This window comes from Leptosomus discolor, chromosome 5, assembly GCF_034619465.1.
Source record: "Leptosomus discolor isolate bLepDis1 chromosome 5, bLepDis1.hap2, whole genome shotgun sequence".
Classification (NCBI taxonomy): domain Eukaryota; kingdom Metazoa; phylum Chordata; class Aves; order Leptosomiformes; family Leptosomidae; genus Leptosomus; species Leptosomus discolor.
In genome coordinates this window covers 5,903,380-5,924,945 of record NC_141395.1, presented here as the reverse complement: position 1 = coordinate 5,924,945, position 21,566 = coordinate 5,903,380, and the positions used below count along the sequence as shown (strand labels likewise).

General features: G+C 39.0%; 1 protein-coding gene across 1 annotated transcript in view; it reads right to left on the bottom strand.

The window, feature by feature from the left end:
- The window catches only part of LRP1B (LDL receptor related protein 1B), a 578,117-nt gene that overhangs the window by 347,655 nt on the left and 208,896 nt on the right, over positions 1-21,566 (bottom strand). Inside the window, exons 7-8 of the mRNA XM_086465459.1 lie at positions 20,426-20,554; positions 12,804-13,061 (exon numbers count right to left, since the gene is read on the bottom strand). Of these exons, the coding sequence (XP_086321585.1) occupies positions 12,804-13,061; positions 20,426-20,554 (387 nt within the window). The remainder of the gene's footprint in view (positions 1-12,803; positions 13,062-20,425; positions 20,555-21,566) is intronic.

Sequence of the window (21,566 nt, the reverse complement as noted above, 5' to 3'; positions counted from 1 at the left end):
GAATAACAAGACAAACAGTGGGAAACCTTTCTTTTTCTAAAATAGCCAGGAATGGTGAGACCAGGTAAACAGTAGTTAAAACATACATAACGGTGAGACCCTGCAGAAGCACTGCCTTTGCTGTGCCTCTCTTCTGAGAGTAATGTTGCTAATTAGCAGCCCAGGCAACCTTATACTGACACTGTGGCTTGGGAAAGTTAAGCTGTCATAGATTTTTCTGTGCCCCTTCTACTGACAGCAATTTGCCATAATTATGTCTGCAATGCCACTTAGAAAACATGTTTTTTATTAAAAATGTCATCATTCAGTATGTTAGACACACTGGTGTCTAAACTTTTAACAGCCATGTCCTGAATGATTATTGCATATGTTTAAAAATGAAAAATCAAAGGAAAAATATCCAACTACCTTTTTCAAATGACTCATGCTCAAATATCTAATTACTTTGAATTAAATCAGCCTTCTCAGATAGTTTGTAAAGAGTATAATGCAAAACCCTAAAACATACTAAATGTAGATAAGCACTCTGAAGCATCCAAACTTCAAGTTCCTCAAAAGATAAGAAAGTTTTTCCTCTTGTTTGCTGAGTAACATAATGTATATTTCAATAAATTGGGTTACTGTAGAAAATACCGTTGGTGTTCTTCCAGCCCTACAGGATATTTAGAAGATACTGCTTTAAAAACCTATAAATGTGAACATTTAGAGAGTAGCAGCTTCCCCAAGACAAAGAGTTCTCAAAAATAAGACCCTAATCTAAATACTATGAATACTTAATGAAAGCATCCTGATAGCTTACAAAGACACCGAGTCTCTGAGACGTATTCTCTCCAGTCACTCGGAGATTCAAGCATTCAGCTTCCAACTTTTAGGCATTTACTCCGTATGGGCATTTCTCCCGTTCAAAATCAGACTTTTCTCCTCCTACTGGATGCAGCTCACTTCTAAAGAAGATAAGATCCAACACCTGAAACTTCACACCATTTTGGAGTTTTTGAAACTAGCAGTTCCATGCCTTTCAAAGGGCTCCATGCAGACGGTGAGACAGCCTGGCCCACAAGATCCCTGTCAGTCCTCACACCAGTGGGTTAGTATCTGGGCACGGATGACAAGATAAGCTCACAGAAGCCAGTTTTGGGGTCTCTTAAGCAGCACAGCAGATAACTATGGGAGTTTGCTGCTCAGCTCAAAACTCAATCTTAGCCCACCTGGTGGCCCTGTTCTCCTACACCTTGCCTTGCGATAGCCCTGCTGTACACTTCTATCCCTACAAAAGCTAGACTTTCCCAGGGTATTTATGGCTTACTGTCTTCAGGCTAGTGCGAGGCGTGTCACTACAGATGGAAGTCAGGCAATGGAGTGTTACTAAGACGGACACGCTGAGTACATTGGCTGAGGTTGAACTTTGAGCAGGTACTGAGAGAGAAACGGGGGGTTAACCACAAGCCTCGTCCTCCCATTGGGAACTCTGGGATCTAGAGAACAATAACAGCAAAAAATCACATCTTCTGCTTCTAACAAATCCCTCTGTTTACAGAGCATTCAGAGGAAATGCAATGACAGCGGACCTCAGGAATGTTTTAGTCCATGTCTATGCCACGAATTTTAAAGCAGGGTAGCAAAATCACGTCCTAAATTTTTTAGCATTATTCCTTCTTTTACTTGTGTTACAGAACGATTCTAGCACACAATGTGCCAGGCTTCTGGAATGAGTAAAATGAGTGAAATGTTCTGTTACTGGGTCTTGAGTCCCAGAGTTGGCTGTGATGCCAACAGATTAAACGTGTAAGGAAGCAGCGTGAAACAATGAAATAAGGGCCTCATGAATGGCCCTATCTTCTAATCCTGAGTGTTAAGATTTTTATAGGGAGTGAATTTTCTGACATCAATCCCACGTAAGAAACAAGTAAGAATAGTTGAAAACCATAACGTTTCTAATTTCTGCGTTACTGACTTTCAAACACATCGCCCAGTGATTGTAAACTTGTAATGGGGTCCCAGTAGCCTGCATACACGCTGAACAATAAAGACAGATTTATCGAGGTACATAGCTATAACAGTCTCTTTTTTTTTTTTTAACTGCACATTCAAAAGCTTCTTATAAATCTGCTGAGACTGTAAATCAAACCCAGTTATTTACTTCAAAGCAGTTAAGTCATCCACTGTTAAAATTAAAGCATAATTCAGCCGCAATAGGCATCCCATCAAGCATGTGGACTAAGAGAACTGCTGTGGGGAAAATGACGTGGCTGCATTAGGCTGTACCACTCGTCTGGTTTAACCACCTTCCATCAAAGGCAAAAGTGTACAACCTTCCACCTTCCGAGAACTGCCTGCCGCACATATTATGAACTTCATAAACCACCGTCACACAAAAATAAGGTCACTTCAACATTTTCCCATAAAGATGCTAAGCAGTAGATTATTACAATTTTAAAGATATATCAATAAAATGTGGAGTTACTTTCATAATACAAAGTATTTAAGGAAAATGACTTCCAGAGAAAGTTTGAACAGTTTAATACCAGAGGAAGGCAATGGTGCTCTAAGGAATGCTTTTGGGGGGATAACACAGAAGCAAATTATCTTTGTCAGCTCTTAAAGAAAGGGTTAGGGAACAAAGGAAATCAAATTGCACATTTTTTGTAGAAGGTAACATTTCTCAGACAACACTGGTTCACAGGATCTGGATTATACTGTAGTCTCTTGCGGGTAAAATGCAGGTCAAAATTTTGTTGGGTAACTTCATTTTGAGCCCATTATAGTTGCTATTAGCAGTATATGGTCTAGGCAATATGAATATGCAGTATACGGCATGACCTAGTGCTATAAATCAATCTGTTCCTTTTCCCCAAAGGGCATGCTTGCATTCAATTTTAATCAGAAGGTAATACTGACCATAGAGTATTTCATTCTGATATATAGATATATTCATATATGGCACAAAAATCTTTATCTTAATCTGAAACATCTTAGAGGAAAAGGAGAAGGCATCACACTTTGCAAAAAACTTTTTGCTAAAATAAATTTTATTACAGAACTTTTAAATAATATAATCAAAATTTGCATAGAGTCCAATTCAAATCCAGCTTGAGAATTACAACGTAGAGAACACTAGAAAATTTAAAAATCTCTTCAATTATAGAAAATATAACCTGCACAGTTGGCAAGTGTATACCTCATTGTTCCATATAATATCTCTGAAACAAAACCCTATCACGTACCTTACTAGATGAGACAGACTCTTTTTATAGGGTTCCTAAGGAAAGACAAATAAATTCCTGGATGTACTAAAGGACATTAAGCTGTTTTCTTCATCTTTTTCCCTCACTCGAACAGAGGAATCACTGTCACCACCTGATGCTATCAGCACGCTTGTACTACAAAACACTCAAACCCACTGTACAGCACTCACGCATGTCACTTGCCTCACACTATAGTTTCAGGAGAACAAACAAATAAAACCCTTCATGTCGATGAACCTGACTGCCAACGGACTATTACAAATGCATACTCATGTAATCATTACCTCATCCTCCCTTTCTTCCTACCTGCCCTTTTTTTCATCCATTTATTACATCTTTGCAATAGCAAAATATTAACCTTTAGGCAGAAAACTGTTATTTACTATATGTGACCTGACCAACAAAGCAGAAAACTGCCCAGAATTAAAATACAGGCACTGCTGATGTACTTTAAAAAAAAAAAAAAAAAAAGAAGTTATTTTTTCTTGCTAACTGATTTCCAGTAATGCAAGAAAGAAAAATAATGCATGGGTTTAGAGTTATGCATTAATTATTTTCCTATCAATTTTCAACCAGACATCAGGGCACTGCTTTCTGTGTTGTTTATTTATTTCTATCATCATCACCACAGTGGTGGGATCCAACTATTGGTCTACCTGAGCACTATCTAAAAAAAGGAATATCACCATAGATTCCATTACAAAGTCTCATAAACCACTCAAATAGCTGTTGCTTCCAGTAATATAGCTCAAACTCAGTGCCCTTCTATTTGCAGAGCTTGAACTTTGCTTTCAGAAAGCTTCCAGCCCTTTCCAGAACTAGCCATTTTAGAAAGATATGAGGCCATAATCCCACCTCTTCTCAACCACAGAAGCCTTGTGTACTTTGTGCTAACTACTTCTACCTTGTGTATCCCCTATCATTTCAGCATTTCAGCTTTTAAACCTCACAGCATCCCTACGCCATATGGAAATACTGTATTCCTCATTTTACATGTAGAGGGGAAAAGACAAGATTACTTGCTAAATGTCATCCTGTAAGTCTCGGGGAAAAACAGTGGTCTCCTGACTACCAGCATATTGCCTTTCTTCCTAAATCACTCCTCCTTTCATGTAAACAATAAAAAGAATTTGTCCCAACACTTGGAAAGAAATACAGAGGAGAGACATGAATATGCATTACATCCCTTCTCCAGGCCCCCTCTGCAAGGTACGCTCTTGTCTTCCTCGCGGTAATACTTATTCCTACCTTAATGCTAAATTACTTCTGTGATGAATGATCCCACAGGCAGCAAGGGACAGGCTGTTAACGCTCGCTGCGTTCAGGAGCGGAGCAGAGGCACAGCACCGGGTGCTGCCCAGGCCCTGCCCTCACCTTACCCAGCATCCTTCCAGCCAGCAGTCGCCTCTGCCTTGCACAAGGCTCTCCGGACAATTCACACGTCAAGCAGAAGTACATTTCAATTCTTTTCAACTCAGCTATCTTCACTTTTTTTTTTTTTTTTTTCCCTTCAGTCTACTTTATGAAAGAATAATTGTCTGTCCAAGTACATGTTTGCAAGAGGAAAATACCCCAAAACCTCAAACTCTGACCAATTATTTTGGAAGATTTGGAGCACAGATTAGAGCGCATTCACAGACTGTTATAAAATATGCTTTCCCTACTACTTCTTACTTGAGTTGCCTTTTCCCAATGAGTTCGTTTCTGAAGCGAATGCAGTGGTTATGCCTATTTAAAAACAAACCTGAACTGTGCAACCAGTTGAACAGATTCAACTATGTTCTCAAAAAAGTCTTAAAAGGGAAATACATATTTTCAGTATATTCATAACCAGAAAAGAAATAGCATTGATGTTTTTAAGTGAGATATCAACATACAAGATGCAAACAAGCCCAGAAATGCCAACAAGAACTAGAATCTCTCTAACTGCAAATTGTGGCAGCTTAGTCAGCTTATTGTTTTCATTTATATAGCGTTTGTCCTGGTCTGGCTGGGACAGAATCCCAGCCCAGCCATGCTGGGCAGGCCGTTAGCAGTTTGAGTCAGCCAGGGCAGCTGAGCTGAGTGAGCTACAGGGGTAGCCCATCCCATCATGGCATGGGCATTATACTGGGGGAAGGTTTGGTGAGGAAGGGGAGCTCCTGCGAGGTTCCTGCTGGGGCTGCTCTCCTGTTGATTGTCACTGCTGCATATTCACTTGGCTGAGTATAACTCTGTCTACCTTTGTTGGTGCTGGTGCTGTCTCATTAAATCTGTTTCACTTCAACCCCTGGGTCTCCTCTCCTTTTCGTGGTTCCCCTCCCTGGCTGGTGAGGGGTCACTGGGTGATAACATCAACAGTTATAGTTCAGCTCCAGATATGGGCTAAATGTGGACTTTGTGTGATTACACGTGCAAAGACTATCCACACTTTATTATCAGCTTGAGAACTGTCATGGTGAATGCCTACCCCAACACATCAAACTGCAGCTGCTTTGTGACATGTTGATAGAATGCAGGGCTTCAGCTTTGCACACACCCACCAACCTTTTCTCATATTCTCTCTTTCTCTTCTCATTTAATTACCTACAATGATTAAAACGCTTTTTTCAAGAACTAAGAAATCTACATAGCTTAAGCCTGACTTTAGCAAAAGTGATTTACTCTGCTTACAAGATTTGTTACGTCCAATTTTTCAACTTCAGAGTAAGTGCTTCGCTAAAACCACCATTAAAAATTTTAAAGCAAAACCAAGATTTTATTTTAGTCAAACTGACAAATGGTGAGAAGGATAGGATTTGTTCCTCCACTTGATTTATTTCATAATGTTGACATGATCCATAAGGTTTTCAGCATTTCAAGTTCTTTTCCAAAGCTGAAGTCAAAAGAAAGTTTTAAATCAAATTTGCTTCATTCTAAGTAGAAATCCACAATGTAAATTTTGTGGATTGAGAAGACAAAAATATTTCTATGAACTGGAGATAATACTATTTGAGCTACTCATTGCTTCTGCCATTCAAAGAAGTTAAAAACTGAAAAAAAAAGCAGTAACATATTAAACCCTCAAATCAGATGGTGGTTTTTAATTTGTCATGTCCAGCACAGTGTAAATAATAATCACAGTTTTATCAACTTTTGCAAATGTGCAATTTCTATTCCTGTAAGCGCTCTTGATAAAGTAGTAAGTAAAGGGCAAGCCCTTTATTTTATTCTGATGTATACAAGCTCTTCGGGGTGTCTCCGTCACAGGCTACAGCACAGCAGCACCCAGGCTGTAGTGAATACGGAGAGCAGGCCAGCCCAGAGCCTGCAGTGGTATTGCTTATGTAGAATCTTTAAAAGCAGTGACAAAACTGCTGCAACTGGTTTTTATTTTGTCAGGTATGTAGCTTCTGATTTCAGATTTACCTGGACTACTGCAATTTCTTATTCATTTATGATCTCTAATTATGCTTTTCGCTGTAGCAGTACCAAGCGTTAGACCAACACATGGGTCACAAAACACGATATATAGGAGATCACAACTCACAATACTTGTGTTTTTATTCTAATACTCTTTCCATTGCATAAGATACGCAAGCAGGTTTTTTTCTTCCTGCTGCTTCCCCCAAAACATACAGCAGGCAGTTTCTTGTATTACTACGCACCTGACAGAGAACAGCAAAGTCACAGTACATGTGATTTGCAGGTTCCTGCAAATACCGATGGGGGTTGTGCCAATTCCCAACCAGTCACTTCACTGATGTCTGGTAGAGCCAGTTCTGCATGCAGCAGACACGGCACAGAGCACTCCTCAAACTTCTCAGGCTCTCTGCCGAAAACATACTGCTTCCTTATGGATTTAGCTACCAGATGGATCTCTGTCAGGGATGGACTTTGGTCTGGAATTGCTCAAGTGATTCATTTTTCATTTTAAAATATGGTACCAGTTATGAAGTCGGATGTAAGAAAAACTATAAACCCCAAATACTTTTTGTTTATGTCCCTTTCTTTCCTACAAAGACAAAAGTACTTCTGAAGAAGCCACAAACTTTTCTTTTTTATTATTTTTGCAATGTTGGTGCAACTTGCACTCTATGATCTGTGTCTCAGAAAAGCATTTAGGAGGCAGAAGAACTAATTTTAATCATCATAATGACATGATCCGAAGTGTATTATGTAAAAAGAAAGCTTTCTTGATTTCTTCAGTTCACTTTCGTAGGTTTTTTATGAAGTCTAAATGAAATATTTGCATTAACAAATTAATATCTGGAAGTATGTGGCAAATACGCTGTCAGTCTAATTGAAGGAAACCTGATTAGCATCATGTGACATGAATTTACAAAGAAATATCTCTGTTTAAGAAAAGCACTAGCTACACAATAAAAAAATGTTAAATTTATAAATAAAATAATAAAGTACCAGTAGAGAATAAAAAAAGTTCATGCACATGTAAGTAGTTGATGGTATCTACTAATAAAATATTGATGAGATATTTTATTGCCATTGAAGGCAGCTTCTAAGCGTGTGCACCTGAAGCCTCAAGTTCATAACCGATTTTACTGAACTGGGCAGGTTACAACTATATGTCTTCTATATATCTCCTACATACATCTTCTTTAGAAGAAAGGCAGAAGACATCTGAACACTGAGGACATCTCAAGAGCCTGAAAGATGTAGCATAAACAGCAGAGGACTTTTAACAATTGCTGTAGCTAGACAGTTGCTTTGATCCGGCATGGGACCAGAAAGGGGCAGAAGTTTTTGTTGTAAAAGGCAACACTGTTCTGTTCTTGTTTCACGTGGAGCATGTTACAAAAAAAAAGGACTTTCTGGTTTCAGCAGACAGCAAGAAAACCTACTCAACCAGTGCTGGAATCAGAGGAACTTCGTAGCTTCTTTCCTGATCTCCGAGAAGGCTGTGCTATGCAGATGCCTGTGCCTGCCTGGACATTTACCCATTACTGAATTCCACAGTGGATTTACAGAAGCAGAACAAGTTCAGGTTTTGTGAAAACTGTATTACAAATAACAGATCCAGTGGCTATCAAGTAAAAAACAAAATGAAGCCAACATGGCGCAAAAGGATGTCAAAGGCTTGTGGGAAAACGTGTGCCTAATCCCACAAAGCATGCATTGTTTCATTTCACATTTCAGAAAAAAAAAAAAAAAAATTGTTGGTTCTGCTGGTTTTTTTAACTGATATTTCATTATTCTTGTATCTGGAGATATGTATGCATTTGTAAAATATTCACTCCAAAATTGTGCATTTTATATCTGCAGCAACCTAATTATCTATGCATCAGATCTTTATAGCCCCCACAATTATTTTATTCTATCTTCAAAACCTTGTTAACAAAATACAAATGTTACTGTTTTACAAGCAGTATAATAATTTGATTTGACAGAGAGGAAGAGTCCCCCAGCATTGTCCCCGATAAAGATAAATTGACATGGTTAGTGATACTATGACCAAAGTGTCCATTTCTTATTTATAAAATCTTTCTTCTACTGTGGGAGGTGGCTTGCTTGCTCTTGGATTTCCTCTGTGGTGCAAGAGCTTTTCTATCAAGGAGGCTCAGGGATGTAAGGAAGACGCAAAAGATACGGTCGTGTCCCACTGGTAGGACAATAACGAAGTTAATTACAAATACATGACAGCTTATAATGCCTGTCTGCAGACAAGCTTGGGGCAGACTTCATGTAGGAATAAACACCTCCCCTCAGATCCTGACAGCTGTCCTCCTCCTGCGTAAGCCAAACTTTGCTTTGATTTCTCAGCAATATCCACAGGAGCTTCAGTCAGGCTGCTGACAAGCACCACCTCTAGGGCTTAGTGCTTCCTTCAGGGATTGAGCCTCACCAATGCCAAGCCAAATGACTGCAGCTGTTCTGAACACAGCGCTAGTAGTTGTTGGTAATAACTGCTAGGAAGTGTTTTGGGTCAGGGGGCGGTGGAGGCAATTAGAGGGACCAAAATCAGGGAAGAAATCAGGAATGTAACCATACAAACACTGTTGGATCCTGGGCAAATCCTCTGCACCCTCTATGGTCTTCACAACAATCACATACAACGAGTAGGAGACCCAAAAAGTCAGCGTTTTCTTGTGCTTGTGAGGGCAAGGAGAAGGTGCTGGGTTCCACAAGCAGAGACAAATACTTCGTCCCACCAGAGACTACAAACTATGCCCGTCCCCCTTTTCCAATCTTGGAGAGACTCTTCCCCTGTGCTGAGGTAGGGCAGGCTAGGAAAGGCAGCTAGATTAAAAAATGATTTAGCACAGAAAAAGTGAGAACTTTCTTTTCATCCAGACGGGTTCTGTAGAAGCACATCTGCCCGACAGAAAAACCTGTGTGCCTTCCGTGGCGAGGCAGGATCGACCGTCTGGAGGTACAAACCACCACAAGGTGGCAAAGCTGAACACAAGCATTCCAGGATTTGTACTGGTGTACTGTGAGAACCGAACGCCAAGAAAACCTGAATCAAGACAAGCACAGAGTATCATGCTTTGAAGCATCATCGCTGAAGAGATTTTGTTATATACTGCAGAATAATTGTGGTCAGAACCCAGGCTGTGCTGCCCGGTGCTTCTTCGGAGAGCATGGAAGGTGTTTGGTACTTTTAATGATGAAGATGCAAAATGCCTATTAAAATGAGGAAGAAGGAGATTCTGTCATCCAGAAGATGCTGCCCACCCCAACACACAAAAGCATTAGTATCAAAAATTGCACATCATGGCTTTGGAAGACCAGAGATTTGTGAGAGATTTTCTACATTCATGCCATTACAAATAATTTTTGCTGGTTTGGTCCAAGAGGTAGCACTTTCCATAAATCATTGTTTTTTAAAGTCTTGCTGTACTAACTGGAAGTGGATGTTAGTTTTGTTAAGTAACAAAAAGAACAGACTAGAAAACTGGGATTAAAAAACCCAGAAATCGAAATTCCACACACACTGCTAGGAACACTTGCCCCCCTACCCCAACACTTTAAAGGGATATCCTCTTTCCAGGTAGACATAAACACCAAAAAAAGAGTTTCCTATAAAGAAGAGATCTTCCATTTTTTATGTGAATAACTCCACGGCCATGACCATTTATTTGGCTTGAGCTGCCACAGAATGCAATTACACTTGAAACTGCTCAGGACGAAATTCTTGACAAACAGTTAAAATGAATTAATTTGCCTCATCAGATGTAGTGCTATATGATGAAGAGAAACAGCAGAAGTCACCTGACGGGTAACAGAAGGTAGAGGGAAGAAAAGGAAGAATTTAAAATTAAAACTCAATTTCATAGGCCACAAAATGACCTAAACTTGTGTGCAGGCATATGTAACAGGGACAGTAACTCGAAACTCCTGCTGTATCCTTGCAGGCATAACTCCAGATACATGTCTGGAAGAGAAGATATTAATCAGGTGGATAATTTCTGCATTGAGTATTGGGGGGGAAAAAAAAAAAAAAAACAACAACCAACGGATCTGCAACAGGTGAGTTCTGACTGAACCTTTGGGAGTCACGACTCCCATAAGGAGCAGCACCTTGTCCGTGCTGTCTCATGCCTCAGATGCCCCACTGAACCAGTCTGTTGAGAGCGTTCACTGCAGAGCTGTGAGCAGACGCAGGACAAAAGCAGCTTTCACACTCCTTGTCCCCCTGAGGAGGCATGCCCAAACCATGGGGACTGACGCTGCACCGCTGCACCAACCCAAGAAGAGCATCTGTGGATGGATGTGTGCCCGGGAAGAACCACCACCACAGCTAAATCTGCCAGACTTTGTCAGTCAGAGCTCCAAACCCGACTCCAAGAAATATTTCTTTAAGTTTCCAAGCGCTATCTCCCCAGTCAAAACTAAACAAGAAGTTGGAACAAGTCTGCAGTCGATTCCTGGCCATGAGAATTTCTGTTCCTCATTTCAACAAGACTGAACGATTACAGTGAAGCTTCAGAAAAATATGAGAGACCACAAGCTGCTGTGTACCAGCACTATGAAAAAATGATTAGCTCATTAATTCCAGGCACTGTATTAATTTCAAACCCATCATATACAGCCTTAATTGTGCAAACAGATGCACTAATGCAGTTCTGAACACCACAGAGATTAGCAATTCTCTTCACATGCAGAGAATAGAGGAGCGCAGGAGAGAACTACAAAGCAGAGTGCTAAGGTCCACTCTGGTGATGAAGATAAGTGACAGAACACACAACATACAGTTCAATACAAAACAAATTCTGCTAAGGACTGTAGTTAATTTGATTGCTCTTACTCAAAGGAAAAGAAAATAAAATGTCAATAAAAGAGTGATTCAAACCAGCGCAATCAATTACTACCACCGAGATTTTTAGGGCTTTTAGATATCTAAAGTATTAAAAACATTCTAAAATACAACATTAAAAAACTTCTGAATAAAATAGGAAGAAGGCAAAAAAAACCCAACCCAACAAACGATTATACTTTACACTTAGGATAAGAGAGTCCTTTAAAAGTAGAACAGCCACAATGAGTGTTGAACCAAAAAAAAAAAAAAAAACCCAAACCCTTTTTATTTTAAATTTAATTTTCTATTCTAGTAAATATATAATTAGGACAATAGGTAAAACCAAAAAATCATCCATTAGTCTGCAGAACTGACCACATTTTACCACAACTATCTTGATAGCCTAAAGCACAATCTCTATGAAGAATTTATCGCTTTGGCATGCACCTCTAAGAGGTATAATCAAATCTGTGATCTGAATATTCCCGATTCTGGATGGACAGAGAGTTCAAGATCCATTCAGAGATATTCTGTAATGCCTATCTCTCCTGAAAAAGATTTTGCAAAATCTTAGGTCCAAATTTAGGTTCCAGTCTTGAGTTTTTGGAAGCCTGTTATTAACACACCATTGCACTCCTCAGTGCTGTGGTTTATAAGCTGATCTGTGGACATCTCTTCTGTGAAAGGTGAAGAAAACTGCATTTATTTTGACTGCGTGCTATTTTGCAGTCCGTTCACGTGGGAACGAGTAAGTGGATGAACACCTCCTTCAGAAGGTAACAGCATTCCACAAATGGAAAAGCTGATTGAGAAACAATGCTGTAATGACAAAGACTAATTTTGTATGATGAGTTTAGGTCTTTTTTCATTTTTTTTTTTAATTGCAAAAGAGGCAGCAATTTATTTCTAGTAAGTCAGGAAATATTTTGTTATTTTCAAGAACTAACATAGTTGAAGCAAATGGGATATGCATGTGTCTCTCTAATCCATTGTTAATATTTTCCCAGTAGCAAAGACTAATTTTCAGGTTTTCTGTAGCACTACTTTGCCAGAGAAAAGGAAGCATTTTACATGTCTTCTGTTTCACTGATGTTTTTGTAACTACCACATTCTAGTCTAGAAAAACGCACATCTTTAAACTTTGCATAGATATAAATATTGCGACTTATATTGAATATATATATATATATAAATAGATATGAGTGAGAAACAGCAGTGCTTCAGTATGAGTTGCAATATTTAATGCCTTAAGACTATTTTGAACTGCAATTCTGAAGGCTCCTGCAACAGTTCGCCACGACAGACACTACTGTTCCGCTAAAACGCTGGCAAATACTTACTGTGAAGATACTGAGCCACGTTTATGATCCACTCATCTGTTAACTTCCCAGCTTTTGATATCCTGGTGCACTTCAGCTGACTCGAAAGATCTCTTGATTCAATCCAGCAAATGGTGTCTTCTTTGTAACTGTAGTCTACTGTCAGAATCGCAGATCCTTTCACAGGAGTTTGGGCAGACATTTTGCTTCCATTAAGATATAACACCTCGATAGTTTCAGAGCTTGTGATCAGAAGAAGAGGAGGTCTATCAGCAGGCTCTAAAAACAAAAGTGAAGAGAGTGTAAAGGGTTAACAGACTGTATACACCATATTTATTTTTTCCGTTTCAATGTTGTTTTTAATGTTTTTACCTGGATGTTTTAAGAGATATAATAAATAGGTTTTGTTTGTATTTTCACAACTATCATATATTCCAAATTACTAGTCTATTTTATCCTGCTGTTCTAATGGTTCACATCATTAAAGAAAATTAATTACCCTAGCCCCACAGCTTCTGTTTAATTCCAAGTATCATTATTGCCACATTTTTCATGCCTAAGTCATAAAATGAAATACAACTTATGCAAATTATTTCTATTCAGATTACTGGCACTTCTAAAAGAATGAAGGCCAGGAAAACCTGCAGAATTTATGAGCGCACATGAAATGGTAAAGTACTTTTCATATTAGGGTCTGTAATGTAAGACAAAAACTGAGGAGCGGATGCTGCTAAGAAAAAAATAAAACCAAGCTAATAAAAAACCCAATGCAGTGAAGCCTGGCTACATCATGCAGACGATGGGCCTACTACCATGCATTATAAAGGAGAAAGCACGCAGTGGAGTGAGTTTCCTGACAGCAAAAGGTGACTGAGAATGTGTAGTTCCCATTGGATTATCATTAATGTCACAATAAACAAAGAAAAAATATGAAGAAGCAACTCATATTAAGATATAACATGCAACTTTAAGTCTTGACACATTCACCTGGATCACTTTGCCCATAAATCCTGCTAGTAACTTATAAAAATACCGAAGCAATGAGTGAATAACGAAGGGAACAGTAATACCCCAAGAGTGAAGAGCACGTATTTAAAATACAAAATGTTCCAGTTCAAGTTAGACTTTAAAAAGTTACATCACCCACACAGGGGAACAAACAATTCTCATTGAGATAAAATACTTTTAGCATTATGATGCATGCTATTGGGCACAACAGCAGCTGCTCTTGCTTTGGGTGTACCTTTAACTGCATTGCTGCCTCGAACATCCAGGGATGGTTTGAAATTATGCATCTGACTTAGTCAACTGCAAATGAATACGACGAGGAGCCTGTTGCACGTGGTGCCACTGCTGACATCGAGCGGCATCTTGTTCTAGATCTAGACTAGCACTTGGACCTGAAATAAGGTCCCAGTTAATCCAGAACTGTCAGGGGGACATCTACATCAAAACCATATGCCAGCAGTTTCTCTTTTTTTTTTTCTGGGAAGAACTCCTTCATCAGATGCAGTATGGTAACATTGCTTTGCTTCAATCTATAATGAAGAACTGCTGTTGACATAAAATATTATGTGAATTGGCTGGGAAAAAGCATCAGACAGATGTATGTGCTTAACACAGAGGATAGAGAAACTGCTTCCTGATAAATCCCCTTCCTATCGGATGCTGTTCAGCGTTCAGAGTCCTGCTCCAAGCAAGACTGAGTAATGCAGGACCTTGTGAGAAGATTTCCTGAGGGAGGAAGATATGGTGACCCTAAAAATTGCTTCAGGTTTACCTGGAATAACAGTGATGTCTAACTTTGCAACAAGGTCTGTCCACGTCAATCACTTAATGGGAAGTTGTCCTTTGCAACACGGCCAACACCACTACAACACGTCTATTCATCCCGCTCGTTTGTTAAATTAAACAATGTTGTCAATGGGCAAACTTTTGGATCTTGTATTTAAAAATATTACCCTAAAGTACAGAAACTCACACTGCCGTTGTAAGCAAACGTGAAAAATATTTGTGTTGCCAAGTCAAGAGCTCTTGCTGCGATGTAATCTGCTTGTATTCAGAGGAATAAATGAATGTTTAAATGCTGTATTGACACTGCAGTACTTTCAATCAACGTTCTACCTAATGAAGTTTTCAAAATTTTACTAAGCAATTCCAGCTGTCTACATGGAGAAAAAAATGCATAAATTAAAGGATTTGACAAATAATATTTCATCAGCAAGTCTGATTTAAGAGAAAAAAAAATTTTCATTGAATATGGTGCTCAGTGGTCTCACTCAAATCCACAGAAACTGACATTAAATCCTGTTCTCTGGTACTATCTGTCTTTATTTAAGCATCTCATTTGATGATTTTTTTTTTTTTTTTTTGAATTTGGTCATACAAAAACCTTCTTTTCTATAAGAGATCAGCACGCATTCTTCCTAAAGTGAATTTCATTTCATTTTTTTTTCTGTTGTTTCTCACTCCATAATGTATATTCTACCTTGTAACATACTTTTTTCCTCCCCACTAAATGCCACACTGACAGCTGCAAACCCACACTGCTATAGCACTACTTTCCGAACTTACTGACCGTCCTCATCGGCCTCACGTTCACTTCCACCAACACACCAGTCACATCCATGCATTAGAAGTGGGTTTAAATTTGGGAACAGATCTAACAACTGAAGAGATTGAACTTCTGTGTAAAACAACCCCTTGTGGTGTAAGCCACGAGTGATGCTCCCCTGTCTTGCTTTTTCCAAAAGAGAAGGCAGTGGGTCCTTAGGAAGCAATTTCATCTGCAGTCTGCCAGGCAGGACGACTTGCAGTCACCAGGTGGCTGGTGTGTGTAAATCTCTCCTTCCCCCCCTTTCTTATCAACTTCTAGTACTCATCAGAAGAAGAGAGCCAGACTAAAGAGCTTCTGTCTCTATCACCCAGTCACCCCAGACACTTCCCTTACAAAAGGTGTTTCCACCTGCATCCTGCTAAGGTTTGGGATTTTTTTTTAACATCTAACAGCTCTGTGCTCAGCTTCTCCCTTCCCACAAAAGAACACCACTGCCTAATTCTGGACTCAATCACTCCTTTCCCAACCAGCAGCAGTGCAAAAAATCCTTTATCATTATTTTTGCTCTTATACTTTGTGTTAAGTAAGTTATTTCCACTCTCTGCAATCTATACAGTCTTCAAGAGAAGGCAGCTGCACGGGAGCTGATTGCAGTTACAAAGCCAGCACGGTTGTTCAGTCGTCCAAGGCTGCAACACAGAACCAGACCCTTTCTCGCGCTGTTTTGAACGGGTCTATTGAAAACCCTAACAAGGATTTAACACCTCCCTAAACTCTGGAGAAAAGTTGTATTTAATATTACTGCCTAAGACATAAGGGAATTCTGAAAAAGAATGAGCTTCAAAACTCCCGAGCAGCAGCTGTAATCGAACCTGCTGGCAGACAAAGGGGTCGGGAGGACTCGTGGCACCGCTAAGAGGTTCTGCTCAGCAGGCACGAGGAAACGTTAAAAATACACCCGTGTCCTGGCAGAACTTATCCAGAAACTAGATCACTGAGCTTGAAATGATATCTTTCAAGTAGCCCATACATGAAATAATTCAATGGATTGAATCAGTTAATCATGTTTTTCTCACAGTAGGGTAGGTAATGGGCTTATTTCAGTGCTGCTCAGATAAAGGCTGATTTCATAATTACTAAAAAAAAAAGAATAAAATTATTTGAATGATAAAACTACACAAAAATATTAAAAGTTCCTACAAAAAAAAAAAAATAAAGCATCTTACTGTACTGCATAATGCAGATGAAAAACAAAAAATAAGATGAAAAAAAAAATTATGACTTCTCCACCACAAAACCTGCTTGTCTGTTTCTCAAGAACAGGATCTACAAAGCTTAAAAGTTTAGAGGATAGGTCTAGGATGAGTTACAATGAGCTGACAGCAGCTTTTCAAATAACTGGACTTCATGTGTGCTATTTTTTAACAAGTTTTCTTTTTTTTTTATTTATTTTTTCATTTTATAGGAAAGATAAGAAGTGAATAGCTCTGTAATCCAGGAAAGTTTTATGATTCATCCCTCTTGACTAAAATGAAAGCACCTTCCTTTGAATTATGTTTAAGATAGAGTAGTGGAAAAGATGAAAGACTTGCATTTCCCCCCTCCCTGATCTTGTCTAAAATACAGATCAATAAGTGATGTCACAACAAATCAGAAACTAAGGCGTTTTGCTCTGCCAACAGTCCTACTTCTCTGGAAGAAAATCTTCAGAAAAGCCAGCAATTTTTGTTGGTTTTTTTTCCCACTACAATGATATGAAAAGGATAAATCCCAGAATTCAGTGTTTACAAGCAGCTTAAAACCCTCCTCCTGAGGTATGCATCGTAAATTGTAAGTACTTCGCTCTTACCAATACAGGTATTGTATAAAAGTCAGAGAAATATTTAGTAGCGTTAAATAAAATGCAGTCCAATTTTATTTTGAAATTAACATTGGATGTTTATCCACAATATACCCCACAAATAGGCTGCTTATTTATAAAGCCTTAAAACCGATTCTGGGAGATTTTACAAGAAAACTGCGTTGTGAAATCAATTTAAGAGCGACGAATGTTTTCTAAATATCAGAAAAAGCTTTTTGCTTTACTCATTATCAGTTCATCCCGCTTTATCTACATGACAAATGTTTCTCATCACACGGCATTTCTCCTAGATTGGCTATGCAGATATAAAACGCACCAGGAACTTTTGGAAAAAAGATCTTTTTTTCTCTTTTTTTTCCCTCGGCTAAAGATTTCCAATCTGTCATTTTGTTTCCTTAAATATTCTTTTAATCAAATGCAGGCCTTGCAGTATAGGCACACAAACTTGGTAAACTAAGTTCTAAAACTCTGTTCGGCAAAGCTCTATTTCGTTTCGTTTTCACCTCGGAAGATGTCATTAACTGCTTCTTTATTCATAAAAGAAAGTGTGTTTAAAGTCTGGAAAAAACCACGGTGTGCCCCCCGCTGTTTTGATACCTATTTTAACATCCCTCCCAAAGGTACCGTGCAGCTAGAAATTTCTGGCTCCAAAGTTATTTAAATGCGCTAAGGAAAAAAATGCCGAATTTAATGAGGGATAAACCTTTATCACCTTCACAGCCAAGCATTTGCCCGCCTGAAGGGTAGGAAAACAGCAGCTGCTGTGAACTTGTACCATGTCAGATGCGGAAAGACGGTGGTGTGGGGACGGGCTGCGAGGCTGTGCAAGGGCTGCAGGTGATCTCCACGGCCACTGCACCCATCCCCTGCGCCGGGGCAGGGCTCCTCCAGACCTCTGCTCACACACATGCGTCTCCCGCTCGGCACCTTCCCTAACTGGGGCCTCCACCATGTCCCCCACTTCTCTACTTGTAAATATTCCGAAACCTACCGCTCAATTGACAGAGACAACCACGATGTGGCAAAGGGCGGATCGGTGCTGCGGGTTGTGCCGTATCTCGGTTCCAAACGTGGATGGCAATTCCTATTCTTTGCAGTTCTGCTGTTATTAACATTCAAAGCTTTACATAATGCCTAACCTAACCTAAACCTCTACTGCTGCTTGTCTTTCATAGCTTTTACACACAGAACACACTATTTCTTAGCTCATTTATCTATTTGACAACTGCTTTTGTCAAATGTAGACAAAGAGGATAGCTTGCCCTTTCCATCCTTATTTTCTGCAGGCTTCTTAAGCAAAAAGAAAGTTGATAATTTTTCTCAGAGGTCCTTTTTTTTCCTTAGACACCTTCTTTTTCTGGATTCTGATCCACAGCTGCCTTGTGTGGTGCCCCTCACCGGATCTCACATCCCAGCTGAAGACTTCTCAGCCTTGAGGAAGCAGCAGGATTACTTCATATGCCTTGGAAGCAATCATCCTACTTACACACAGCAGGGTAGTAACCTCTCCCCCTGCGCAACGAGATGACATTCACCCATTTTTGACTTGTGATCCATCGCACATTCCTGACACTCTTCACCAGCCTATTTGTGCAGGGCCACACCTTGCTTTTGTCCCGGCTGGAACCTTACCCTACAAGGCCAAAACTCGTGAAAAGCGGCTTGTAGAATTACGGAATGATGACTGTAAAGGTGACGGTGTAGGAAAGCGACCTGCCGGTGCATGGAAACCTCACTACTTTCCACACTGTCTGCCCAGGGAAGCTACATAAGCTGTTACAGGTCCCTGCAGCTCTTGCAGAGCTCTGCCATAAAAGCACCTTCATCACGGTGCCAGGTGTCTTTTGGACCTCTGTGCCCTATGAAGTATTTGAATCAAATATTCATCATATTGATAAATCACTCGAGCGTTAATTCAAGGAAAAGTTGTGTTTACTCCCCCAAAAATATGTAATGAGCAACACTTATCCCTTTGCCATACCATGATCTTGATTTGTACTGTCCTGCAGAGATTTCTCTGACTAATGACTAGTGATTCCTTGCCGAAAATAACAGAAAAGAGAACTACTGTAAAATAAATACGATGCAGTATTAATAAATACAGGGTAGTAGTTCTTCTCTGTTAATCCAATTCATTTCATCAAGACACTGACAGCTCGCTACACCGCTCAGTTGTTACAGTCTGCTGGATCTAAGAAGTGAAACTCAAAGGCTCATCTCAAGCCCACTACTGGCACCATGAGGATTTCCTGTTCTAGAATTGCGTTATTGATTTTCATGTACTGGAGGGAAAAGAATATTAAAATATTTTTACTTTGTATGGTCTTTCTTATCTCAGAATTCTTTGCTGTGGATTTTAAAAAAATTGCTCAGCCATGTTGTGTGGATCAATACAAAACTTGGTACAAGCAGTAAAGAACTGTGTAACTCTCGTTGGTGCTCAAATCAGAACATATTTCACAATGCTCCTTACCTGAGGAAATCTCAAAAATCTCAGCATACCTTTCTATTTTCTGATGGCAAAATAACTGCCAAAAGGAGGACTCAAAAAATATATAACAGACACGGATTTATACTTGGATGTTGAATCATTGTGGACGTTGAATAATTTCTTAAGGAACTTCTGGGTTATTTAATGTAAAAGCATTGTTAATTCAACATGCTGAGTAAGAAAATACTGTCTACAATATCACTTCATTAAACACAATCCACTAATTTCCTCAAATACTCAATTCACTATTACTAATGAAAACATGCACTAAGGAACCAAAAGCCTAGTGTGAATACGTATATCCTGAAATTCACCTCTTGGGATATTGCAAGGACAAAGCAATCTCGTGTCTTTTTTTATCCTAAGGGTACAATTACCTCACAATCATTTCCTCTGTCTTCTCTATTGTCTTCCCAGAGTAAAGAGCCTATTTTGTTTGTGTGAGGAAAATCTTTGATTTATTTATGAACTGGGAAACTGGGAACTGTTCTAATCTTGGCTGAATTAAGTATTTCACTTTAATTAATAATAACCATATAATAACTTCTAATAATCCCCTTGGTGTATTGTCATAATAAGTGAAAACTTTTTCTAGAGTTGTTGTGTGGCATTTTATAGTAGAGTGAAGGAAAGTCCATCTCCTCTGTGTTTGTCTCTATCTTTTCTTACGTATCCTCTAGATAGGACTGAATCACAAAACATTTTCAATAAGGTAAAAAGATACTAAAACTTACCATTTTTGGCTTTGCAGGATTTGTTATCAGGCTGCAGTACATAACCCTCCACACAGCTGCAAGTGTACGATCCATCTGTATTTACACACATCTGGCTACAGCTCCCATACATATTACATTCATTCAAATCTAAAGGGACATTAACGAGATCTTGTTTAAGGATTAGGAAAAAAAAAAAAGAAATGCAACAAAAAGAATTCTAAGAGAAAAGTTTAATTCATTAAGTCATTATGGCATGATGCTTTATGTTTTCCCCTTCTCAAGCCATACCCTTATCATGGATGTTGGCTGTTGAAATTATTCCAGTAACCAAACAGAAGGCTAGAAGTTTTGAAGTTTAATAGCTACTAATTTTGAAAGACAAAAACCTTCATTTTTTCAAGTAGTACCCAGTGTCTATATCACGTTAGGGAGACATTTGGGTTCTTGCTAGTACTAGAGACCACGAGTTATCAGGGTTGATGAATGAAGCGACATTTCAAGAGAGGAAATAATTGATTATTCTTCTAACCTATTTATGCTGGCAATGTCTTATAGTTCCTTAAATGAACTGTCACAACTTCTACATTAAAACATCATCCACTACATCAAATCCTATATATTTCTCTAATAAATATAAAGAACAATTTTCTCAACTAGAGCATATAGGCATAATACCATAAAATCAAGGTATGCTATTTAAGAGTGGTTGAGGGTTTAAGTAATAAATTGACATTTTAAAAAAACTGCCATTGAAATTATTTCCTCAGATACATTTTTAATCACAAAACATGACAACCATAGAGCAAAAGAACTTATAATAAATTACATTTATGAAGAATCTGGGTTACCACTATTACTTGGAGAGAGGAGTGATTGGCAGTGAGCACACACATAAGGAAACAGAACTCCAATATGATTGTAAAAAGAGAAAAAAATAAAACAAGAAACAAACACCTGGTTAGAGAATTATGAAGTGTATTTCAGAAATGGAAAAGAACACCAAATTTGGTCTGCAATTAATTATGCTGAAATACCATTTCCCGCTAAGCTGTATGACCTCCAGCCTGGCTGAGGATGCTCTCCTTCCAGCAACTGAAGCCCAGCCACTGCTGGGGCACAGGCCCAGGCCACGGAGGGTCAGCAGGTCACCACTCTTTGC